A 20,319-nucleotide genomic window follows, 5' to 3' on the forward strand; every position below is an offset into this window, starting at 1 on the left:
AAACGTGGAAGACAGGCAAGATGAAAACTCTGTAAAATCCAGCCAGATTGCTGTTCTGCCTGGTCACAGCATTCCTGTATTGCTGTATGTCTCTGTGACCATCTGACTTCAAAACCTGTGGAGTTTGGTTTATAGCTGAAATAGAGGTACTCATTTTTTCTGAGCCCTGCTGGTAGAGGTGTAGCTTGCAGACCTGGATTCTTCCTAATCACAGAAGACACAATAGTTCCCCTGTGTTAGTAATGTGTTTGAGACATTTGTATTGCTCTCTGACAACTTCCACTGTTAAGAATAAATTGTGGAGACAAAAAGTCAGCATATGTAACTTCTAGATTCCTCCTGTTACTAATGAAGTTTTCCCATCTTTCTCTTACTGTGCAGGAATATATTGTCTTCTGTATTCTTAAATGCTAACCTTAAACACATTCAGACTATTTTAAAGAATGTTGAAGAAGCTTCAGGTAGTCACAGCTTAACTCTTTGCATTGCTGTTGGCAGGGTGTCACAGGTGTATCTTGCTGTGGATGATCGCCTTGCTTCTCTGAAAACAGATACCTTCAGCAAAACAAGGGAAGAGAAGATGGAGGACCTCTTTGCACAAAAGGAGGTAATAGACTATTTTTACATCAGTGGTACATAGGCTAAGTGTGTGGAGGAGCTACTCAAATCTTGTGTCATCTTGGTGAGATAACACTGATAGTTTTCCTTTTGGCAGATGGAAGAAGGAGAGTTTCGAAACTGGACTGAGAAAATCCAAGCTAGGCTGCTTTCATCATCACTGGACACACCTCAACAGCTGCAATCTGTTTTTGAGTCTCTGATAGCTAAAAAGCAAGGACTCTGTGAGATGCTACAAGCCTGGAATAATAGGTAAGAGGACACATGCTGGAATCATGAGCAACACTGATAGAGTGTTGGTTCTGGGAGGGAAGAGGTTCAGCTGTAGTTTCTTTCACTGTAGAACAGTTGCTGTATAGAGCTTGTGCTGAATGTGTTCTACTGGTTAAGAACACACAGCTGATCAGTGGAACAGAAAATTTGAGGCCATATGATAAAAGCATTGTGTTGTAGGGCACAACTTGCATCTGGAGGAGATATTTTCATTTGAGTAGTGGTGGAAGAGTTGGGAAGAGGGGAGCACGGGACCTGTTGATTGGGTGAAATAGTCTCAGAGCTGAAAAAATGTGCTGTCTTTGGCCATTTGATACATCTTTGGCATGTGTTAGCAGCAATCTGAGTTTGTTATGGAGAAACTTCATAACTTGTGTCATTCAGAGATAACACCAGTAAGCTACCTTTTGATTAATTTTTCTTTGGTGGTGGTGGTTTTGTGGGGGTTGTTTTTGTTTGTTTGTTTTATTATTATTTTTTGTTTAAGATTGCAGGAACTCTTCCAACAAGAGAAAGGGAGGAAACGTCCATCAGTACCACCCAGCCCTGGGAGACTGAGGCAAGGTGAAGAAAGCAAGGTATGGCTAACAGGCTATAAACTTAAACATTTTTTTCCCAGAAGCAGCACAATAGTCTTAAGACTGGCTTGAGTGCTCTTTAATAGTTATTAAACTAGTTTTACTGCATCCTGTAGTTTTCATTTGTAAAAGCTTAAATTGTGTGCTAGTATATGTATCTTTTCCAAAAAGATGTGAACTAAGAGCCATATTGTGGAGAGGAGGAATAAGTATGAATAGGATCTGAGGATTTTCTGTGATGTTTGTGTAGTGTTGATGTGAACACTGCCAGCAGAGAGCTGCAGTTATTGTCGAGTGTGCGCCTAGATAGGAACTGGGCCATCTCCTTCAACCCTAGGTTGTTGCCCATGTGGTGTACCACTTGTGAAAAAGAAAAGACAAATAATATCGAGAGGTAGAGCAAATGACACAGGAAGGGCTGATAATGGCTTTTCAGGATGTGATGTTTTGTGATGTATCCTGTGGGAACTCACTGAAGGGATGGATAAATGATTTTGGACTGCTGCCTCAAGAGCTCTGTCCAAGGATACACATGCCAGCATGCTGAGCTTCCACACTTTGGGGAGCTGGACCTCTGGGGAAATGTCTGGGATGCAAGGCAGTACAATATAAGTATCATACCAAGAGGCTGAACTCACAATAGTTCTACAGTAGCAAGGTGCACAAAAAACTCCTAGAGACCCTGGATTTGCTCTGCTGCATGCACACATGCCCCTTCCACTTAACACATATTTGTTAGGTGCTAAAGCAAACCTTATCTTGATCTAGAAGTAGGTTCTTAGAGAGGGAATGTAGTGTTAAAAGCAGCATACACAGATAACAGCCATCATAAGCATCTTGTGAACTTGAGTTGCTGTTGCCTTGTCTTTTTCCTATGATAACAGATACAGTCACATGCAGAGGCTGAGAAGTGGGTGGGAGTGCTCTGTTGTAATATATCTGCTTTTGTAAGTGTTCCATGCAGGAGGAAATAGAACTGTAAAGAGCTTGGCATCAACATTGGTGTTTTGTTATTCCACTTAGATCAGTAGCATGGATGCTTCCCCACGCAATGCTTCTCCAGCACTGCAGAATGGAGAGAAAGGTTTGTTACCTATTTTTCCTAATATGCCAATAGAAGCATGTTGTAGCCCTTTTCCTGACATAATATGGGAGCTTTTGTCAAATTTGATAAATCAGAGAAATACCAAATCCCCATCATGTCACATTTATTTTTTCTAGTGGTAAGATAGAAGTTGGCCATCTGCTTCTAATATTAAGCTGAATTACTAGTGATTAGTAAATTGGCCAACAAGAATTTTCCATTGAACTTTAGTTAAAAAACTTTCAGAAGCTTTCTAATTAACTAAATAACTACATGGAATTTGGGAAATGCCTTTTGCCTCTTCTGTGATCTGGTTATGGGTGCTGAGATCTCTTTCCTGTGAGGCATACTGGGAGTTTGTGGGAGCTGAAGGTAGTAGTTGTAAGCGTACGCATTTTCTGGAGGTTATGTGCTACATTGACGAGCTTGCCCATTCCTTTGGTCTGTGTGGTTTTACTGCTTTCTAAGTAAAAACCTTCTGAAAGTAGGTGCTGTTTATAGCTTGGGAGCAAACAGTATCACTTCTGACAGCCATGTAAAATTATTTCTTCTGTTCTTAACTGTCCTTGTACTCTCAGAGGATCGTTTCCTGACAACTTTATCAAGTCAGAGCTCCACAGGCTCTACCCATCTACAGCTGCCCACCTCTCCAGAGGTTGCATCGGAGCATGTGACTGGTGCCAATACACTCTCTGAACAGGACACAACAAGCAGCTCAGAAGGTATAGTTCAGTTGTGATCTTGTATTCTTTTTCCTGCTTTTCTGTGCCAAGTCCACAAGACCCTTTTAGGAAATGACAAATAACTAGTAACTCTGTGGTCTGTAGTCATCCTTCTGACTTTACAGCTTAAACTTTGATATTGTGATGCAGACCTGACATATGTCTGTTCCAGATGTGTTCGATGGGCACTCACTGGGATCTACAGACAGCCAAGTGAAGGAGAAGTCTACTATGAAAGCTATTTTGGCTAACTTTTTGCCTGGAAACAACTATAACCCCATTCCCTTTCCCTTGTAAGTACTGCGTAATATATATAAAATGTATGAAATCAGCAACCTTGTCAGATTGCAGGCAGAGCCATGCATGCTTCCTTTGCTCAGTGTGTATTTAAGCCATTACTTGAGTTTGCCTGAGTAAGATAGAGAACTTTGTCAAGGTAGGAAGTTTTCTGTATCCATTCTAGGTGATTGTAGGTTACTCACCTTTCTTATGAATGATCTGCCCTTGTGTAAGTATCAGTTTCACCTCCTATCAGGCATGCCTCCTCAGAGCTCTTGAGGGAGATGAAGGGGTGGGGGAAGAGGGGAGAAAGGTGCCTTCTAACTTCATTGCTGCAGGGAGGGAGTGGAAATGCCCTTCCTTAGCAAAGACTTAACTAAAGCTACATGTCTGCATCTTGTTTTTGCTTCCAGACCTCTTCCAAGGGTTGGACTCAAGTTGGCATTGTTTGGGTGTAGGTCAGGTTCAATGGCCACTGCATGTGCCCTCAAGTGTCCCTCTCGTGTGAAGATGGGCAGGCTGGAAAGTCTTTCGGCTACTTGGTCTGCGTGCTTTGTAGTGTTTCTCGTTTGACATGAGCCTAACGTTTGGCAGCCCGAGTTTAACTTGTGAATCCCACCCTCAGTGTAGGAGTGGAGGCCTTGGGCTGATGAGGTGAAAGCTAAATGACTGGACCCACACATCAGTGGAAAAAAATGATACAAGAATCCAGGAGGCTTTGGGGAATTTTCTGTAATAAACTGCCTGTTTAGAAAAGAGTCCAGGTTTGTCCATTAAGTTCACTCTACAGGCTATGCTTCTGGATAGTCAAACCAAGCTCAGGCAGGTTTTGGTGCCATTAGAAACAGTGGCTGCTAAACAGAAATAGACTCTCATTCTAACCTAAAGCTGGTCTTCTGATCCAAGCAGCTTGCTTGAAATGCTGATTGCCCTAACACTCTACCATTTAGAATTAACCACATAGTTATGAATGTGTCTGTTGGGAGAAGCTGATTTGGGGAGCTTTGGTTCCATGCTGAGACCTGCAGCTTGTGCCTGGGAGTGAAGTGATGAGATCTGGGTTTTAACCAGAACTTATTTTCTTTACACAAATTTTTATGATCTACTAACAGTCTGTTGTTTTCATTTAGTGACCCAGATAAGCACTACTTAATGTATGAGCATGAACGTGTACCTATTGCTGTCTGTGAGAAAGAACCAAGCTCCATCATAGCCTTTGCTCTCAGGTACTGGTGTGATTTGGCTTTTTGTCTGACATACTTTGCACTTTTGCAGCTTTTGTGTTTGAGGAATATTTAAATTTTGGTGATAGGGAACAAGCATGACAGAATTTCTACATTAAGGCATGTTAGAGTTTCTGCGAGAGATGGGGCTCTTTCCTCTTACTACTGAGATAATGAAAGTGCAACTGGATTTTGGACTTTAGTGGAAGTCTAGTATGCAAAAATGACTTAGTTGGGTGGTGTTTCTTTTAATGAGATATCACTAGAGAAAGAAGTGCAACTAAGGTTTGCTCAGCCTCTCCAGCTGGAGGAAGTGCAACTGAATTGGGGAACAGTTATTAGTATTGATATTGCAGTCTGTTTCTTGCCTACCTTTGGTCATAGCAGCTCTTGTTACTGCTCAGCTCTTCTCACCTGCTGCTTCAGTAAACCTTTGGGTTTGCATGTCACAAGGCAGCAGATTTTTGAAGAAGTGCATTCTTAAATTGGGTGGGGGGAAATAAGGGGATATTTTTTCTGCAGTATTGTCTAGAGCAGCTTTTGTTCTAAGTAAAGAAAGTTCTAATAATAGAAAAAAAAAAACAAAACAGAGGTTTTTCTGCTGTGGTGTTTTGTTTCCTGTGGTTGTCTCTGAACTGAGTCTTTGGGCTGGTATTGCAGAGTTTCCAAGAGACCACCTAATTATTTTGGGTCTTTCCCTTTCTTTTCTTCTTTCCCCATCAGTTGCAAGGAGTACAGAAATGCCCTGGATGAGTTGTCCAAAGCATCTCTGAAGAGCAGTTCTGAAGAAGGACTACAACCAAACAGGTTACATGCAGGAACTACAGTACATAGAGTGAAGACATAGTGATGGTAGTGAATAAGCCAAAATTAGGATGGGGAAGAACCCTCAAAATATGCCCCTGTTAGGAACTCTACTTTCTGATGGAATCCGACTCATTCCATGTAACCAACACATCAGTATGTGAGTTTCCATTTCACATTATGGACCATGCTGGCTCCATCACCTAATCTCTTGGCTGTGTGCATGGTAGGAATACTGGGCCTGCTTACCTTTGCTATGGTCAGGGATGGATGCTATGGACCCTGAGAGATATTTTTTAGGAAGATGGAGGAGCACAACTTTGGAGAGTCCCACACTGTTACGCCTTTAAATGGTGTGACAGCCTTTAGTATTTAGGCAGGGAAGAGAAATAAATGTCCAGGCATAAAGCAGTAGTGTCTTGGGTGGCAGCATTTGTTGGTTCATCACTTGTTTGTTCTTTCTCCTTTCAGCATGTCAGACAGCAAGCCCAAGAGCAGCAGCCCTGTCCGCCTGCCTGAGGCTAACATGTGTCCCCTTCGCAATGCAGAGCCAGAGCAGCGTAAGACCATTTACCCAAAATCATCCATGGTGCTAATCTCAGCTCAGACTTGACTCCACTTGATCTGGATTCTAGTTCATGTGGGGAAGAAAAAGCAGCATTCTGAGTTGAAATTGTACTAGTCTTAATGTTGACTTAATATAATACATGAGAGGGATGGGAGTGTGTGGGTTTTTTAGTTTTATGAAGATGTTATGAGATCAGTAGTTCTTATGAGAACTATTATTCTTATGAGATCAAACTGTCATTCTCTGATTTAATGTTACTGTGTAGTGGACCTAGGGTTGTTCTTGAATCTAGCCTGTTCAGTGGGGTATGATGCCCTTCTTTTGGCATTGCCTTCTTTAAAGAGATGCAGTTGAAATATTTTGAAATGGAGACATGAAGTTCTTACTATATTAAAGACACTAATTCTTGGTCTGTGTGTTCAAATGTCTTTCACTCTAAGATGCTACTCAGAACACTAGATCATCCACCCTCATGGACCTTAGTTGCCTGAAGAATAGCAAATGAGTTATAGTTGAATGGCATCATTGCTCCATATAGAACAATGAATGGGGGATGTTCATAGGAGTCATGCTGTTATTAAACTGCCTCTGGAAATGCCAACACCCTCTTTTCTATTCCTTTTCACTGTAGCAAAGAAACCATCTGGTGTTTTGTCTTTCTTCCGTGGCACGGGAGGGAAGAGCCCAGACCTTTCTTCCCAGAAGAAAGAGACCTTACGTGGTGCTGACAGTGCTTACTACCAGGTTGGACAGATGGGCAAAGAGGGAGCAGAAAACCAAGGAGCAGAAGTTCAAGGTACAAGACTGCAGAGTTCATCTTCTTTCTTGGGTTGTTAGTTCTCCCAAACCTCATTCATCCATGTAAGGCCCCAAATGCACTCCTGCTTGTACTTTTTCAACAGCATGTTGAAGGGTTACTCAGCACACATTGAAAATTAATCATTTGAACATCAAATATGTTTGTTTGTTTGTTTGTTTTTTCCCGAAATGCATTGCTTCTCTTATGATAAGGGAAATAGGATCTTTCAAACCCAAACTATAGGATGTGGAGTAGTCTGCTCTTGAAAGCCTTTGGATTGAGTTGGCTCTAGTTAAGCAGCCTTGTCTCTCCTCCTCACTTGCTGTTTAGATCTCATTGTTTTAGCTCATAGAAAATGAATGAAGATAGACTGGATTTGTGTCCATAAACAGCAGTGCCCTTCTAGCATATGTATTATATTATACAATTATAGCTATATTTCCAATTCCCTGTGTATAGTTCCCTCTGTATTCTTGGAAAAAAAGAGAAAATATTTTTCTTGTAATGTGAGTTTACAAGTAGTACCTAATGTGACTGACTCAGTAATAATAGTGAACAGCCCTGACCGAATGCCCTTTATGCCTTCAGATGATGGAGATGGAGGAGATGGACAGAAGAAACAGGTGGTGAATCCCCATGTGGAACTCCGTGAGTAGTTGTAGATAACAACTTAGTCTTAGCTGACAAACTAATTTCTTCATGCACATGCAGTAGGAGTCTTGAAGTTAATAGTTGTTTCTTTCTTGGTATTCTTGGTCTCATGAAGGAAAAGCAAATCAAGAAAAGAGCAATGCAATTTTTACTTACTGCAATCAGTCTTTTGCAAAAATACTCCATAAACTTTTTTTAATTGCTCTTTTGTCCAGACACTTCCCCATGACATATACTATGAGCTAATCTAGAGGGAGTTAAATTTCCTGTCAATTTTCCATTTAAATCCCCTTGGTTGGAACTTCTGAATTATAATAAGCATGAGAGACATGTTTAGCACAATAATACTCCTCTAGACATGAGCAGAATCTCAGTGTTGTGTCGGGTAGTCAGTGCATGTTGCATGCTGTTATTGAGGAAAACCATTTTTTGCAGAGTTCTCAGATGCGAATGCCAAGTTCTACTGCCGGATTTATTATGCTGGGGAGTTTCACAGGATGCGTGAAGTGATCCTGGGGAGCAGTGAAGAGGATTTCATCCGATCCCTCTCTCACTCGATGCCCTGGCAGGCACGAGGTGGCAAATCTGGAGCTGCGTTCTATGTGACTGAGGGTAAATGCAGCTTCTTCCCCCTTTGTAATTAGAGGTATTATTTCTGTATGGTGGTGGTTAGTGTGTCATTTAATCCCTGATAACCTCTGTCCAGAGGGTTGCTGATCGTGAAGTGGCCACTCAGAAGGGAAAATTAAGCGGGTTCTGGGGTCTTCAATATCAAATTATTTGTCTCTTTGTACGTGCAGGAAAACAAAATATAGTTCTGTTTTTCAGCAGTAGCAGCTAGGAAGGCCAATTGAACAGAAGGGTTGTACTCTCAGGCAGGCTTCAGAAAACAAAAACTTGAGTATAATTCAAGGAAAGCTTGTTGTTGAAGACACAGTGTTTCTTATAATCTCATGTGCTGTTATTAATCTAATATTTTTTAGAACTGTGGCCGTTTCTAGGCTTCTATGTAAAACAAGTATTGAACAGAATGGTCTGTAGGCTGTTTCTATTGTCTATATAGAAAGCCCATATAGTTGAGGTAGATCTAGTGTAGGCAGTCTCTTGTCCATGATTTACTTGAAGGTAGAAATCCAGGGAGGCTGAAATTGAAGTAAAAAGAATCTAGAAATGAGCTTCTGAAGGTAAGGATTTAAGAGAATCGTAGTGTTTTAATTTTTCAAACCATTTCAGCTATGTGACAGTCCCAAAAAAATTGCAAAAGGTACATTACTTGTTGTATGTAACCCTGTTGCCTCTGTCTGATGTTAAAACAGATGATAGATTCATCTTGAAGCAAATGCCCCGTCTGGAAGTCCAGTCATTCCTTGACTTTGCCCCACACTACTTCACTTACATCACTAATGCAGTTCAGCAGAAGGTATTAAAAAAAGTGCCTTTTATTTTGGGCAGTGCTCTGTATTTTAAAGATTGGTAGAAGTTTCTATTAACCTTTTTAATTTAAATAAAAGAAAATTTTGGAGGGTGTGAGTTATATTAATAATGGGTTTTTAAGATGTAAAATGGAAATTATGCTTGGACTTCTGAGCTGTAATACACAGTCAGACAGAACAGTGGTGCTTCTGGTATGGGATTGCTGATTGTCTCTACACAGATCTTAACCCATGTTTTGTCTTCATTAGAAGCCCACAGCACTGGCTAAAATCCTTGGGGTGTATCGAATTGGTTACAAGAACTCTCAAAACAACACTGAAAAGAAGCTGGATCTGCTTGTCATGGAAAACCTTTTCTATGGCAGGAAAATGGCTCAGGTAAGAGCAAAGTGTTCTGTTCCCTTGCAGTGCAGTTGTGACTGGGAGAAAGAGCAGGGTCATTTGTAGCCATCGAGGTGACTTTTAACTTTGCGTGTACTATTGACCTCTCACACTGCTCAAAGGTGACAGTTTGTGCCTCTTCCTTGTTATGTGATCCTCAGGAGCTTGATGCCTGTGTTGGCTAGTTCAGATAGCTGTTGTGCAGGGTTCAGTCTTTAGAAGTCTTGTTTGTCCCTGTATCTCTGGTGTCTGAGAGAAAGCATTACTAACCTGGTTATGAAAATGTAAAATCTGTTGAGAAAACTTCCAGAGGAACTGACTGGAGTTACAGATTAATTAGAATGAGAGCCTCACTCAGAGAGTGTTACTCTGTAGTAGGGAGAGTTAATTATTTTTTCAATCCACTGTTCTTTCTTGGAACTACTTCAGGTGTGGGACAAGATTTTGAATTCAGTCTTGCTCTTAGTCAAGGAAAAGCAGTCTTTATCAGACAGTAGAATGAAGATCTTAAAATCATTAGGGGGGAATTCTCCTTTAAATAGAGATTTGAAGCTGAAAAGGAAGTTCAAACAAACATCACTTCTAAACCTAGAGAGTATCAGTTCTTTCCACTTTACCTCTCAGTGCCTGACCTCAAACAGGGAGTGTTTGTGGGAGGAAGTGGATGGAGGGAATTCTAGATGGATGTAAAGGATGTTGTGGTTTTTCTTTTTGTTTTTCTGTTGTTTAAATCATGGGGAGGGCTCAGGCACTACAAAAGAGAAACCCAAACAGACTGTGGACTCTGTTCCACGGAAGTTAGTGAAATCTTGACTAGACAGAACTTGAACAGCCTTCTCTAACAGGCCCGCTTGAAGCAGGACATTGGACTGGAGAACTTCAGAGATCATTTTCAGCCTCAGGATGGGTCTGTCTTTTGCCTTGCCAGTGTTAACTGGTGCTGCATGCACCACATGCCTCCCTCTTCAGTGGCTTTGCTTTTGTCAGCAACTGACTCTGTAGAAACTGGCTGGAAAACTGAGTTTACATAAACAATATAAAAAGTAGAGGCACCCCTTTTCTCCTTTTTTAGATTAAATATTAGTGAAATAACTTGCCTAAAACTTGTGAATTGAGGTGGCAGAGCTTTCACCCAGGCTTACATGCTATTCTCTACAAAATATTTTTTGTTGATTGCCTTCCTCCTAAAGAGAAGGGAAGAGTTGCCCAGCTGTGCTGCCTTCTCAAGTGTTAGGTACTGAAGTCTTTAACCCAGAAAAATGAAGCAAAGTAGTGCTGTTCTCCATTTGCAGGTGTTTGACCTGAAGGGCTCCCTCCGGAATAGAAATGTTAAAACAGACACAGGCAAGGAAACTTGTGATGTGGTCCTGCTGGATGAAAACCTTCTGAAGATGGTTCGGGACAATCCTTTGTACATCCGTTCCCATTGCAAAGCTGTGCTGAAAGCCTCCATACACAGTGATTCCCAGTTTCTCTCCAGCCATCTCATCATTGACTATTCCCTGCTGGTGGGTCGTGATGATACCAACAACGAGCTGGTTGTTGGGATCATTGGTAGGTTGTCTTTTGTATTTTGTTGCTCTAAGATGATGAAATGCTTTTCCTCCGGTTTAGGTGTTCATAGTGCTCTTAGAACTGTGCCACCACCAGAGAGATATGTGTCAGGAAATCTTGTCTTCTTCCTGGTAGAATACTACCATCACTTCTTACAGGTATTCAAAGTGGAGGCAGGAAGTCTTCTCTCCAGGTCCTGTATAGGCTCAGATTAGCATTGCTATCACTATATGCAGGAGACCTCAAAGGTAGTTTAACCTACACTTTGACTCTAATTGAAGCAGGGCAAGTTATTTGTATGTTTTTATTGTAATTTGTAAACTTCAGTTTAGTCATGTTTACATAGGCTTTTAAATCTTATGTGGAGGGGCTCTAAGGAAAAATAGTATTGGTAGGGTTGGAAGAAAGAAGTTAAACATCATGGGATCTCATATAATCATATAGTCTGACCTGGATAATATGGGTGGCAATGCAGTAATTACCTTGCTGCATCCTTTGACTTGTGACTGGAAAGTATAGACAGAAAAAGAGATGGTTTAGACAGACAAACTTCTGTAGTATAAAAGACTTAGAGACGAGGCAATTTTACAGGATGTGGAATTGACTTAGGGAAATGAAATGGTCTTGAAACTCAGCTCATAAATGCTTCCAGATGAGATCTCAGGACAAGAGGTCTGGATTACACTTATCCTGATAAAGCTCAAAAGCCATTTCAATAACATTTCTAGTTGAGAATTAAAGTCCCAGCTACAAAGAAAGCTCTTGTTTGTTGCAAGTTGTTATTACTTTCTAGATTTGTAGACTCTTGAATATTGGAATAAATAGGATGGGACTACACTGACCATATGCTTCTCCTGTATGTGTGGCTTTTTGTTGCCCTATGTCAAGTCTCATCGGATATATGATATTTAAAGCTACCAGTTCCTTCAGCGTTTAACACAAATATCTGAAGGAACTTGGTGAACACAAATATTATCAAGAAGAGAGAATGTGTTTGCAGTATTAGGCTATCAGAATGTTCTTTAGATTATACCCTGAGAATTTATAAAGTACTGAAGCTAAATTTGTGTTGGACTGGAACTAAAAAGTCTTAGTGTGGACTGTGTTTCAATCTGAGGTCAGTATCTCTACCTATTTTAGATCCTTATGTGATACAGGAAACAAGTAAGTTACATCTGTGAAAACTGATCTTACTGCAACTTTAGCTTTGCAGGCCCAAATGTTCATGTGCTTGTGTTGACTGAGCATGCCTTCTCTGGAAGGGGCTTGGAAACAATGCAGAAGTTGTCTTCTTGCTGCCCCCTCTGCCAGTCAGGGTCACTGGTGATGTTTCCAGTCCTCCCTGTCATAAAGTGGCAATCCCTTCCATTCTGTTATCAAACCTGCAGGTGGCTGCAGTGATGAGAAATACTGGTTTAAATGGAGAGGTGTCCAAGCCTCAGTGCTTCTAGCGGGGCTTCTGGGATGAGGGTGAGCAAAGTGACCCTTGTAAATGAGCCCTTGACACTCTAACATGGATAAAGACAGACATGCTTGGGCAGCCTGTTCTTGTGGAGACAGGAAGAGTTGATTGTGATCTTGCTGGACTTCTGCGAGACTATATTCACCCTACCCAAACATAATCAATCAAACAGAAAATGAGGCAACTGGTAGGGAAAACACTGAAGCTGTGACTATAAAGAACTGCTGCTTTCCTGCTCTCTTTGGGGGGAAATAAATACATTTTAGAACAGTGTTACTTGGATTATAACAAAACATACTTGTGTGTGGATTTTTTTTTATTGTAACAGACTATATTCGTACTTTTACATGGGACAAAAAGCTTGAAATGGTGGTAAAGTCAACTGGCATCTTGGGAGGACAAGGTAAGTCCAGACTGAAAGCAAAGATTTTGATCATGTTTCCTTTTTACATGGAAGCTTTCTATAACACTGCTGTAAAGTCACAACTTCCCCACCATGCAAATTTGTGACAGATTAAGTTGTCAAGAACAGAAGAAGGAATAGTAGCATACCAGGTTGGAAGGGATCTCAAGGATTATCTGATCCAACTTTTCTTGACAAAAGCAGAATCTAGACAAGATGGCTCAGCACCCTGTGCAGGTGAATCTTAAATCCCCTCTGTTGGGGAATCCATCCCTTTACTGGTGAGACTATTCCAATAGCTGGTTGTTCTCATTCTGAAAAATGTTTCACTTGTGTCTAACTGGAATCTGCCCAGGAATAACATATATCCATTATCCCATATCTTTTCCATGTGGCTCCTTGTAAAATGAGTATTTATCTTCATTTATCCACTGTATAAATATTGGAACATAGTGATATGGTCTCTAAGCAGCCTTCTTTTCCAAGGCTGAACAAACCCAGTTCTCTCAGCATTTCCTCATATGCAGGCTTCCCAATCCTTGGATCATCTCTGTGACCCTTCTTGGGACTCTCTTCAGCCTGCCCACATCTTTTTTTTTCCTTTTTTTTTTTTTTTTTTTTTTTTTTTTTAAATATAGCAGGGACCAAAACTGAGTCCAGTATTCCAGACGTGGCCTGGAAGTAGCACCTTCAAGGTGAAAGATAATGCTGGGATATGGGTGGGATAATGACTTCTGTCCTTCTTTCTCTCTGCTGGTGATGTCCTTTTTGATGCAGCCCAGTGTCCTTCCTGCTGGCTTTCTTTGCTGCAGCAGCAGCACTGTTCACTCCCACTGACCTGCTTGTCCACCAGGATCCTCAGGTCCCTTTCACAGAGCTGCTCCCCAGGGAGATCCCAGCCTGTGCTGTGCTCCTGCATTATGCTTTACCAGGTGCAAAAACCTTATGCTTGTTTGTTGTGGAAATTTATAAGGTTCTATCTTGTTGCCTTCAAGTTTATGCTGTCTGCTGGTGTAATCTCATGTGATATCTGTCTGTACTGCAGTATCTTTAGCCCATTTCTAACTGCTGTTGACTCTTACACATTAGGTAAGATGCCCACTGTGGTCTCTCCAGAGCTGTACCGGACCAGGTTTTGTGAAGCTATGGACAAGTATTTCCTGATGGTGCCAGACCATTGGACAGGACTGGGCCTGAATTGCTGAGCTAAAGCCCATATTGGGGAAGCACAAGAGGACAATGACATTATAGACCACTCTTCCAGCAGTCTGTCCAGCAGCAAGCAAGAGGATTGCAGTTCCATGTCTACACTGATCATGTGCATCCTGTTGCAGAGTGTGAAATCTGCTTGCACTTTAATTCCTTCTTGGAGGATAATAAGCAAACCTGCCTCAGTAAGGATCTAAACTGTAAGGTACCACTGAACAGCACTGATAAGTGACATTCCTGCTGTCAGTAGGGAAGGTGATGCTATCTCCTTGTAAGTACTGAACTGAGATTCTATCCAGATCCTGATGGTGAAGAAGTACACGATCTCTGGAAGTCTTGCACTGCCAAAATGGTGTTGAATATGAGCAGCTCATGTTTCTGTAGTGGATACTTGGTACTGAAAATGTGAAATTAACCCCACAACTGGATGGGGAGAGAAGAATGAAGTTAATTCATGAGTTCTGCTATTGTTACAGTGGTCTGTAATTGATCTATTTAGGATCCATTACTAACTTTTGCTGTTTATGCTCCATAGTTTTAATTCTTACTGGGTTCTGTAAACAGTATTTTTTTAGGCAGCTCCACATCTATAATGCCCTATGACTCTGTTACTGCAGTACAGCTCTGGATTATCTGTCATAATTGCAATTTAGCCAAATCCCATAAAAATGGGTTGTCAGTCATCAGTATACTGCAAAACTCAAAACATATCCCTTCATTCCTAAACAGTACTGTGATCTGAATGTTGCTCACATTCCTGGGAACAGGTAACTAATATACCCTTTAATTTAACAAGACTGGATTAATTATAGTTATGAAGCAGATTAACCCTTTCCTTAGTAAAGGTAGTAAGTTGCTAGACAAAGTGAAGCATACTGCAACTTTCTTCTTAATGCAACCATCATTCCTGGCAGATCACTTCAAATCCATTTCAGTTCCCCTTTACTTTCAAGCAATGCAATTACCTCATGGTGAAATTTTGCGAGGAGAATGTTTTTCTTGTGTTCATGACATGATTTTTTTTTGGTCATGGAGATGAATGTAGTTGTTGTTTTCTGTAAAAAGGAAAACCTGAACTAACAGGTATCTTGTATGATGCATAAGATGTGCAGAGATCTGTGAATCTCTATATTATTACAATAAGCATTTCTTTCCATTTTTTTTTAATTACTCATTTTTGTAGGTGATGAGTTTACTTTTTAGTTTCATTATAATACAGGCCAGTAAATAAGAAGAGTTTTAATGAGTTTGAGAGGCAAGAAAACTATCCTTTGACTTCCATTCTCTGATGGAAGAACATCAAATGAACATGGAATCTGGGACAAGATAGCTCTTAGTGATCACTTGGTCATTCTAACCAGTTGCTTCATAATGCACTCATCACTGTTACTATGGATTGAAATGTGCATTTTGTTCACTTCTCCTGTGTTCAGTATTTTTTTCTGCAGCAGATGTTGGTGGCTGTTTAGGAGTGACCAACATTGGGCAGCACTGAGAAAGGAAAAGGCGAGCAGTGAGAACTGAGCTACTTGCTCCAAAACCAACCAGTGCAGCTCTTGTCTGAGCTGCCAGGAGGCAACAGTCATTTGTGTTGGAAGGAGCCTTCCCCACCCTATTGCAACACTCTACTAGAGGATGAGCAAAGATGCTGGCCTTGAAGCAGCAGAAAAGAAAGTGTATTGATTTCCTCAGTACAATGTGAGAATTGTTTCTGGGGGTGCAGTGTTGAAGGCTGCAGTGATGTGTGCTGTGGAAAGATGAGACAGTACTCCTTCCTTCAGTCCAACACAGTGCATCAGGTACAGCTGATCACCTCTGGGATGCATCTTGCCTCTTTTGTTGGAATGTTCTCCCAAGATGCCTGGCTGTGTGTGTGGCCTTGTCTAATGAGGGCAACCAGCTACTCCCACTTCCATGGCCTCTACCTACTGTCTTGGTTCATCAATGTGAAAGAACCTGCCATGCAGCCTGTGTTCCAGTCTCAGCTGAAGTTTACATGTGTTCTCCTCATTCTCTTCTTAAAGTTTACAGGTTAAAACTTGACTGTCCTGGCCAGCTAAGGTGACCCAACAGCAGCTAATTATGTTGTCTTCCACCTTTGTCAGTATGTGGATTGGTGGATGGAGCACGAGTGTGGGCATGTGTATCATGGCACCTGCACTGGGCTAATGTGGCATGCTAGCCTGGTCTGTCACCACTAACCCTTATCCTTATCCTGGGATGTGTAGCTGCTCTGTGCCACTTGTCAGCCAGAGTCCTGAGCAGATGGCTGTAAGCAGCTTCATCATCTGACAGTTGCTAATGCTCCTCTGAACATGGCAGCACGAGGCCCTCAGCACTGCAGAAGGGAGAATCTTCCACTGTTTCGCAGCCTATGAACAGAGCCAGACACATGTGAATGGTGACCTTCTTGGGCTGAAGTTACAGCAGTTGGAGAGATTTGTAGAAATGATCTTGAGCTGGCATCAACAGTTAATTTTTGGCCAGGATGCGGCTGATAGACTAATCCTGATTAGACTGGAGTATAAATAAACTACTGGTCATGAGTATCACAGTAGCTGCAGTATCAGCTGGAGTTGGGTCATCTTGGATGTCCTGTGATATAAAGCTGTAACCATTTCTAGTCCAAATCCCAGCAACTGAATGTGTCTCCTCAAATATTCCATTTTCAGTATGATATTTGTCCTGACATTTCAATTACTACCAAGCTTACTTTTCTCAGAAGGAGAGCAGTACTTCATACAGAACTAATCTTTTGAGAGCTGCTTTGGGAGGCTGTGTTCAGTCTGTGTCCCTGTAGAATTCCTAAGGATGAACCCTTTGGTCAGAGCTTATTTCTTTATAACACAGGTTTAGCATATGTGTAAGTAAATTGCAGTTGCAAATATGAAGACTGAATTTCTTCAGAGATACACTGACTCTTCTGTTGTTTTGATCTGAGGCCTTGAGACAAATGTCTAAATCTTGTCCAAGTCAGAAGCAATGACTTTGAGTCAACATGTGGACAGCAGAATGCCTTCTAGTGGCCCAGGGATGCATTCTGTCCCCAAAAAGTACATGAGGGACTCTTGCTGGTGTAGAGCAGTTCTAGTGGGCTCAGGGGAGTTACCTGTGGAGTCTCCTCTGTGGGAATGACCAAAACCAAATTAATTACTCACTAGCTGGTGGCCAGACTAGTCATTCTTTAAAGTACTTAATGTACTATAATGTATGTGTTTCTATTCTAACTTGGCTCAGCTGTATTTTATAAAATTGATGTACTAAACTATTGGAGAATAATTGCCTTGACTACTTGGAGAATCAAAATGTAATGTATATAGATACAAATAAAGTGACTGAAGTATACTTGAGTGTGTTCCATGTGTGGAGCAGTTAGGTCTCATTGCACCCCATTTTCTTGATCAGAGGCAAGGCCACTACTCACTGTACAGGGATTGCTGTGCTGGAGAGTGCAGCTTTGTGTGCAGTGTAAGATGCCTGTCCTGTCTCTACCTCACAGCTCGTCTCCTCTGATGGAGCAGCACCGTGGGCAGCTCCCCAGGGCAGTGGCAGTAGAAAGTGCAAACCTTTCACACAGTTCTATGTTCTCTGCAGCTGCTTTTCACCACAGTGCTGTGTGAGACAGGGATCCAGTTTTGTCCAGCAGGTGGTGGTGTGCCTTTGCCCAGTTCTGCCACAATGTAGAACACATTCCAGGTATTTCCATAATCATCTTTTAAGTGGACTAGATAAAGAAAAAAATCCAAGAAGTCTGAAAATAAATATATTCTCTTGATTGTTTCACATTAACCTGGTATATATTAACCTCCTTGCTAAGGCTTAAAATAATTTGTGATTCATTCTGGGAAGGGGACTTGTTCATTCCTAGAATATAAAGCCCTATCTAAAACTTGAGGATTTTACCTGTATTATGTGCAATCACCATTTTTTGCCAGGTGAGTTTGAGTTCTTTCATCTGCTGCAGTATGAAACTGCATCAGAACCTGTCCTCCCATTGCAGGTATGAGCAAGGAAAAGATGTGATACTCAATTCTGGGGCAGCGCTGCTTTCTGTGGGTGTAAAGATGAGTGGTGGGACTTGAGGAGCTTCTGGCATGAAGGTGAGAAGCACAAATGCAGCCTTAGTTCATGAAATAATGATCCAGTGACCAAAGGTAAGATGATAAAGTACATGAACACAATATCCAAAAAGAGTTGAAGAGACAGGATGGGAATACAGTAACTTTTCTCCATTGCTTACATAGGATATTTTTCTAATATAGCTTCGGCAAACATGAAACACCCCGGGTATGAAAAAATGAAGTATCCTGGGTATGGGCTTCTGTTACTGGACTAGCTGAGCTCTTGTGTTGTAACTAAAATAAACTACCTGCCTGGTGAAAGGGTTACATATCTATGACAGCACAACTAGGATTGCTTAATGTACACATATGCACATTTGAACAAGAGAAAGAAAATGTTTTCTTTTTCTAATAGGGTTATAAGTATTATTTAAAAATACATACTATAGGGAGAAAACTATTTTCTGGAAACAGATCAGGTCAGCTATATGAATTTCTAGTTGATCTGTAATTAATTCTGACTGAAGTGTATTCTTGTTAATGTGTCTGTTAAGGTAGAAAAAGAATAAGGTAACTTTATGTGACCTTATAGCAGCCTATAACATGCAGAAATTATATCTTCTTCATATTAATTTGAACTGCTTTATGGATAAACAATATTCTGCTTTTTGTCCATTAAGCCCTAAAAGGCAGAACATCTTCAGGCTGTATTTTCCATGTCAGCTCAGTTGTACAGTAAGGATTAACCAGAACAAATGTGTTTTTACAACAACCCAACCCCTACTTAATTCAGCTCTTGAATGTTTTCTTGAAACTCTGACCTTTAAGTAGTCATTTTCTTACAGGAATTGTTGGCTTCTGCAGAATACACACCAAATTTTAACCAGTATGTCTCCTGTGGTCTTAGTCAAGAAATAGTCTGCAGAATACAGATGTCATATACATTAATTTGGGAAACCTTATTTTTTGCTCAACTAACTGTAATTAATATCTGTTGGCAGCTAGAGAAGTCTATTAGATCCTAGAAAGTTGGCAGTAAAAGGAGGAGTCTCTTGAGTGTTAGGGATAAGTACTTAGTATCATGTTGATGATTTACCTTTAGCTGTTCATTATCAAAACTGTAGTGGCTTTACATGTATGGGGATATAAAATTAGTGTTGAATTCTAGCAGAGAGAGAAGATCAAGGTTGAAAGTATTCAGGATTGGAACATCACTGTTTTCAGATGCAAAGTTTCAGTGAGTGCAGTAAGTTCTTGTGAATTTGTGTTGAAAACTTTAAACAATAGAGCATTTTAAGTCTTTTTATAAACTGATAAAATACATTGAACATCCACAACTAATTAAGTGTGAAGTATGCCCATGGATGGAAAAAGATCAAACCTGCCAGGTTTGGTCAAAACATGATTTTTCCAACTGCAGACCATATAAACACAGGATGTTGCTTGAAACTTTTGCTATGTTCTCTCTATTCTATTTCTATGCCTTCTAGCAGCAGTAAAAGCGAAATGAGCCAAATGTCTTTTGAGAAATTGGTTGTTTTAGGATAAGGTATTAAACAGCCACAGAAGTCCTCGCTTTAATTAAAACAAGATAGGATTCCAGAGATAAATTAAAAAGCCATTAGAATTCCAATGACAAATAGCAGAGCATGAGGCTGGTCTTTACCTTTTCCTTCTTGTTTAACTACACATGCATAAAAGAAGGGTAACACATAATAAAACACAAAAGCCATGTACGCTGTACAGTATGTGGAGTAGTAGATGTGGAATTCTAATGGCAATGCTGACACCTCCATAGTCCTACAGGGGAAAACTGAGGGACTTGGTTATTTCAAGATGTTTTTATTCTAGAATAGTGCTGCTCCACTGGTCTTGAATAACCAGTTTAAACCCTTCATTAGTGAAAATAAGATAATGTAACTGTGAATTTGTCCTTAGGGAAGGCTGGAGAGAGCTATTTATAAAAATTTGTATTTATTTATTTTTATGGCTAGAAATGAAGGCAAGATTTTATTACCCAATCTATTTCCCCACCCCCAGATTGCTTACTGAAAACTCTCAGAGAGGGCAGCATGAAAAAAATCCATGAGAACTTGGAAAATCTTAGAAACCTCCATCATCTAGTTTGGAAGATTATTTTCCCCCACCCATACACATCCATTTGGTCTCTCAGAAATTTAAAAATCTGGATACAAAGAGAATATCTTGATACAGAAC

General features: G+C 40.7%; 1 protein-coding gene across 5 annotated transcripts in view; it reads left to right on the plus strand.

Annotated features, from left to right (window-relative positions):
• The window catches only part of PIKFYVE (phosphoinositide kinase, FYVE-type zinc finger containing), a 63,807-nt gene extending 46,421 nt beyond the window's left edge, over positions 1-17,386 (plus strand). For 3 of the 5 annotated variants that reach the window (XM_053947338.1, XM_053947337.1, XM_053947340.1), the window contains 17 exons: positions 499-607; positions 716-870; positions 1,379-1,469; positions 2,493-2,553; positions 3,132-3,275; positions 3,448-3,568; positions 4,685-4,780; positions 5,501-5,584; positions 6,053-6,141; positions 6,781-6,945; positions 7,537-7,596; positions 8,035-8,211; positions 8,916-9,019; positions 9,282-9,410; positions 10,706-10,967; positions 12,758-12,832; positions 13,922-17,386. In XM_053947338.1, coding sequence (XP_053803313.1) covers positions 499-607; positions 716-870; positions 1,379-1,469; positions 2,493-2,553; positions 3,132-3,275; positions 3,448-3,568; positions 4,685-4,780; positions 5,501-5,584; positions 6,053-6,141; positions 6,781-6,945; positions 7,537-7,596; positions 8,035-8,211; positions 8,916-9,019; positions 9,282-9,410; positions 10,706-10,967; positions 12,758-12,832; positions 13,922-14,037 — 2,038 coding nt within the window. In that variant the 3' untranslated portion in view covers positions 14,038-17,386. Of the gene's footprint in view, positions 1-498; positions 608-715; positions 871-1,378; positions 1,470-2,492; positions 2,554-3,131; positions 3,276-3,447; positions 3,569-4,684; positions 4,781-5,500; positions 5,585-6,052; positions 6,142-6,780; positions 6,946-7,536; positions 7,597-8,034; positions 8,212-8,915; positions 9,020-9,281; positions 9,411-10,686; positions 10,968-12,757; positions 12,833-13,470; positions 13,528-13,921 lie in introns of those variants that run through there. The other 2 variants (XM_053947339.1, XM_053947341.1) reach the window with 2 other exon arrangements.
• The last annotated feature ends 2,933 nt before the right edge of the window (positions 17,387-20,319 follow it).

Source organism: Vidua chalybeata, chromosome 7 (genome assembly GCF_026979565.1).
Source record: "Vidua chalybeata isolate OUT-0048 chromosome 7, bVidCha1 merged haplotype, whole genome shotgun sequence".
Lineage (NCBI taxonomy): Eukaryota > Metazoa > Chordata > Aves > Passeriformes > Viduidae > Vidua > Vidua chalybeata.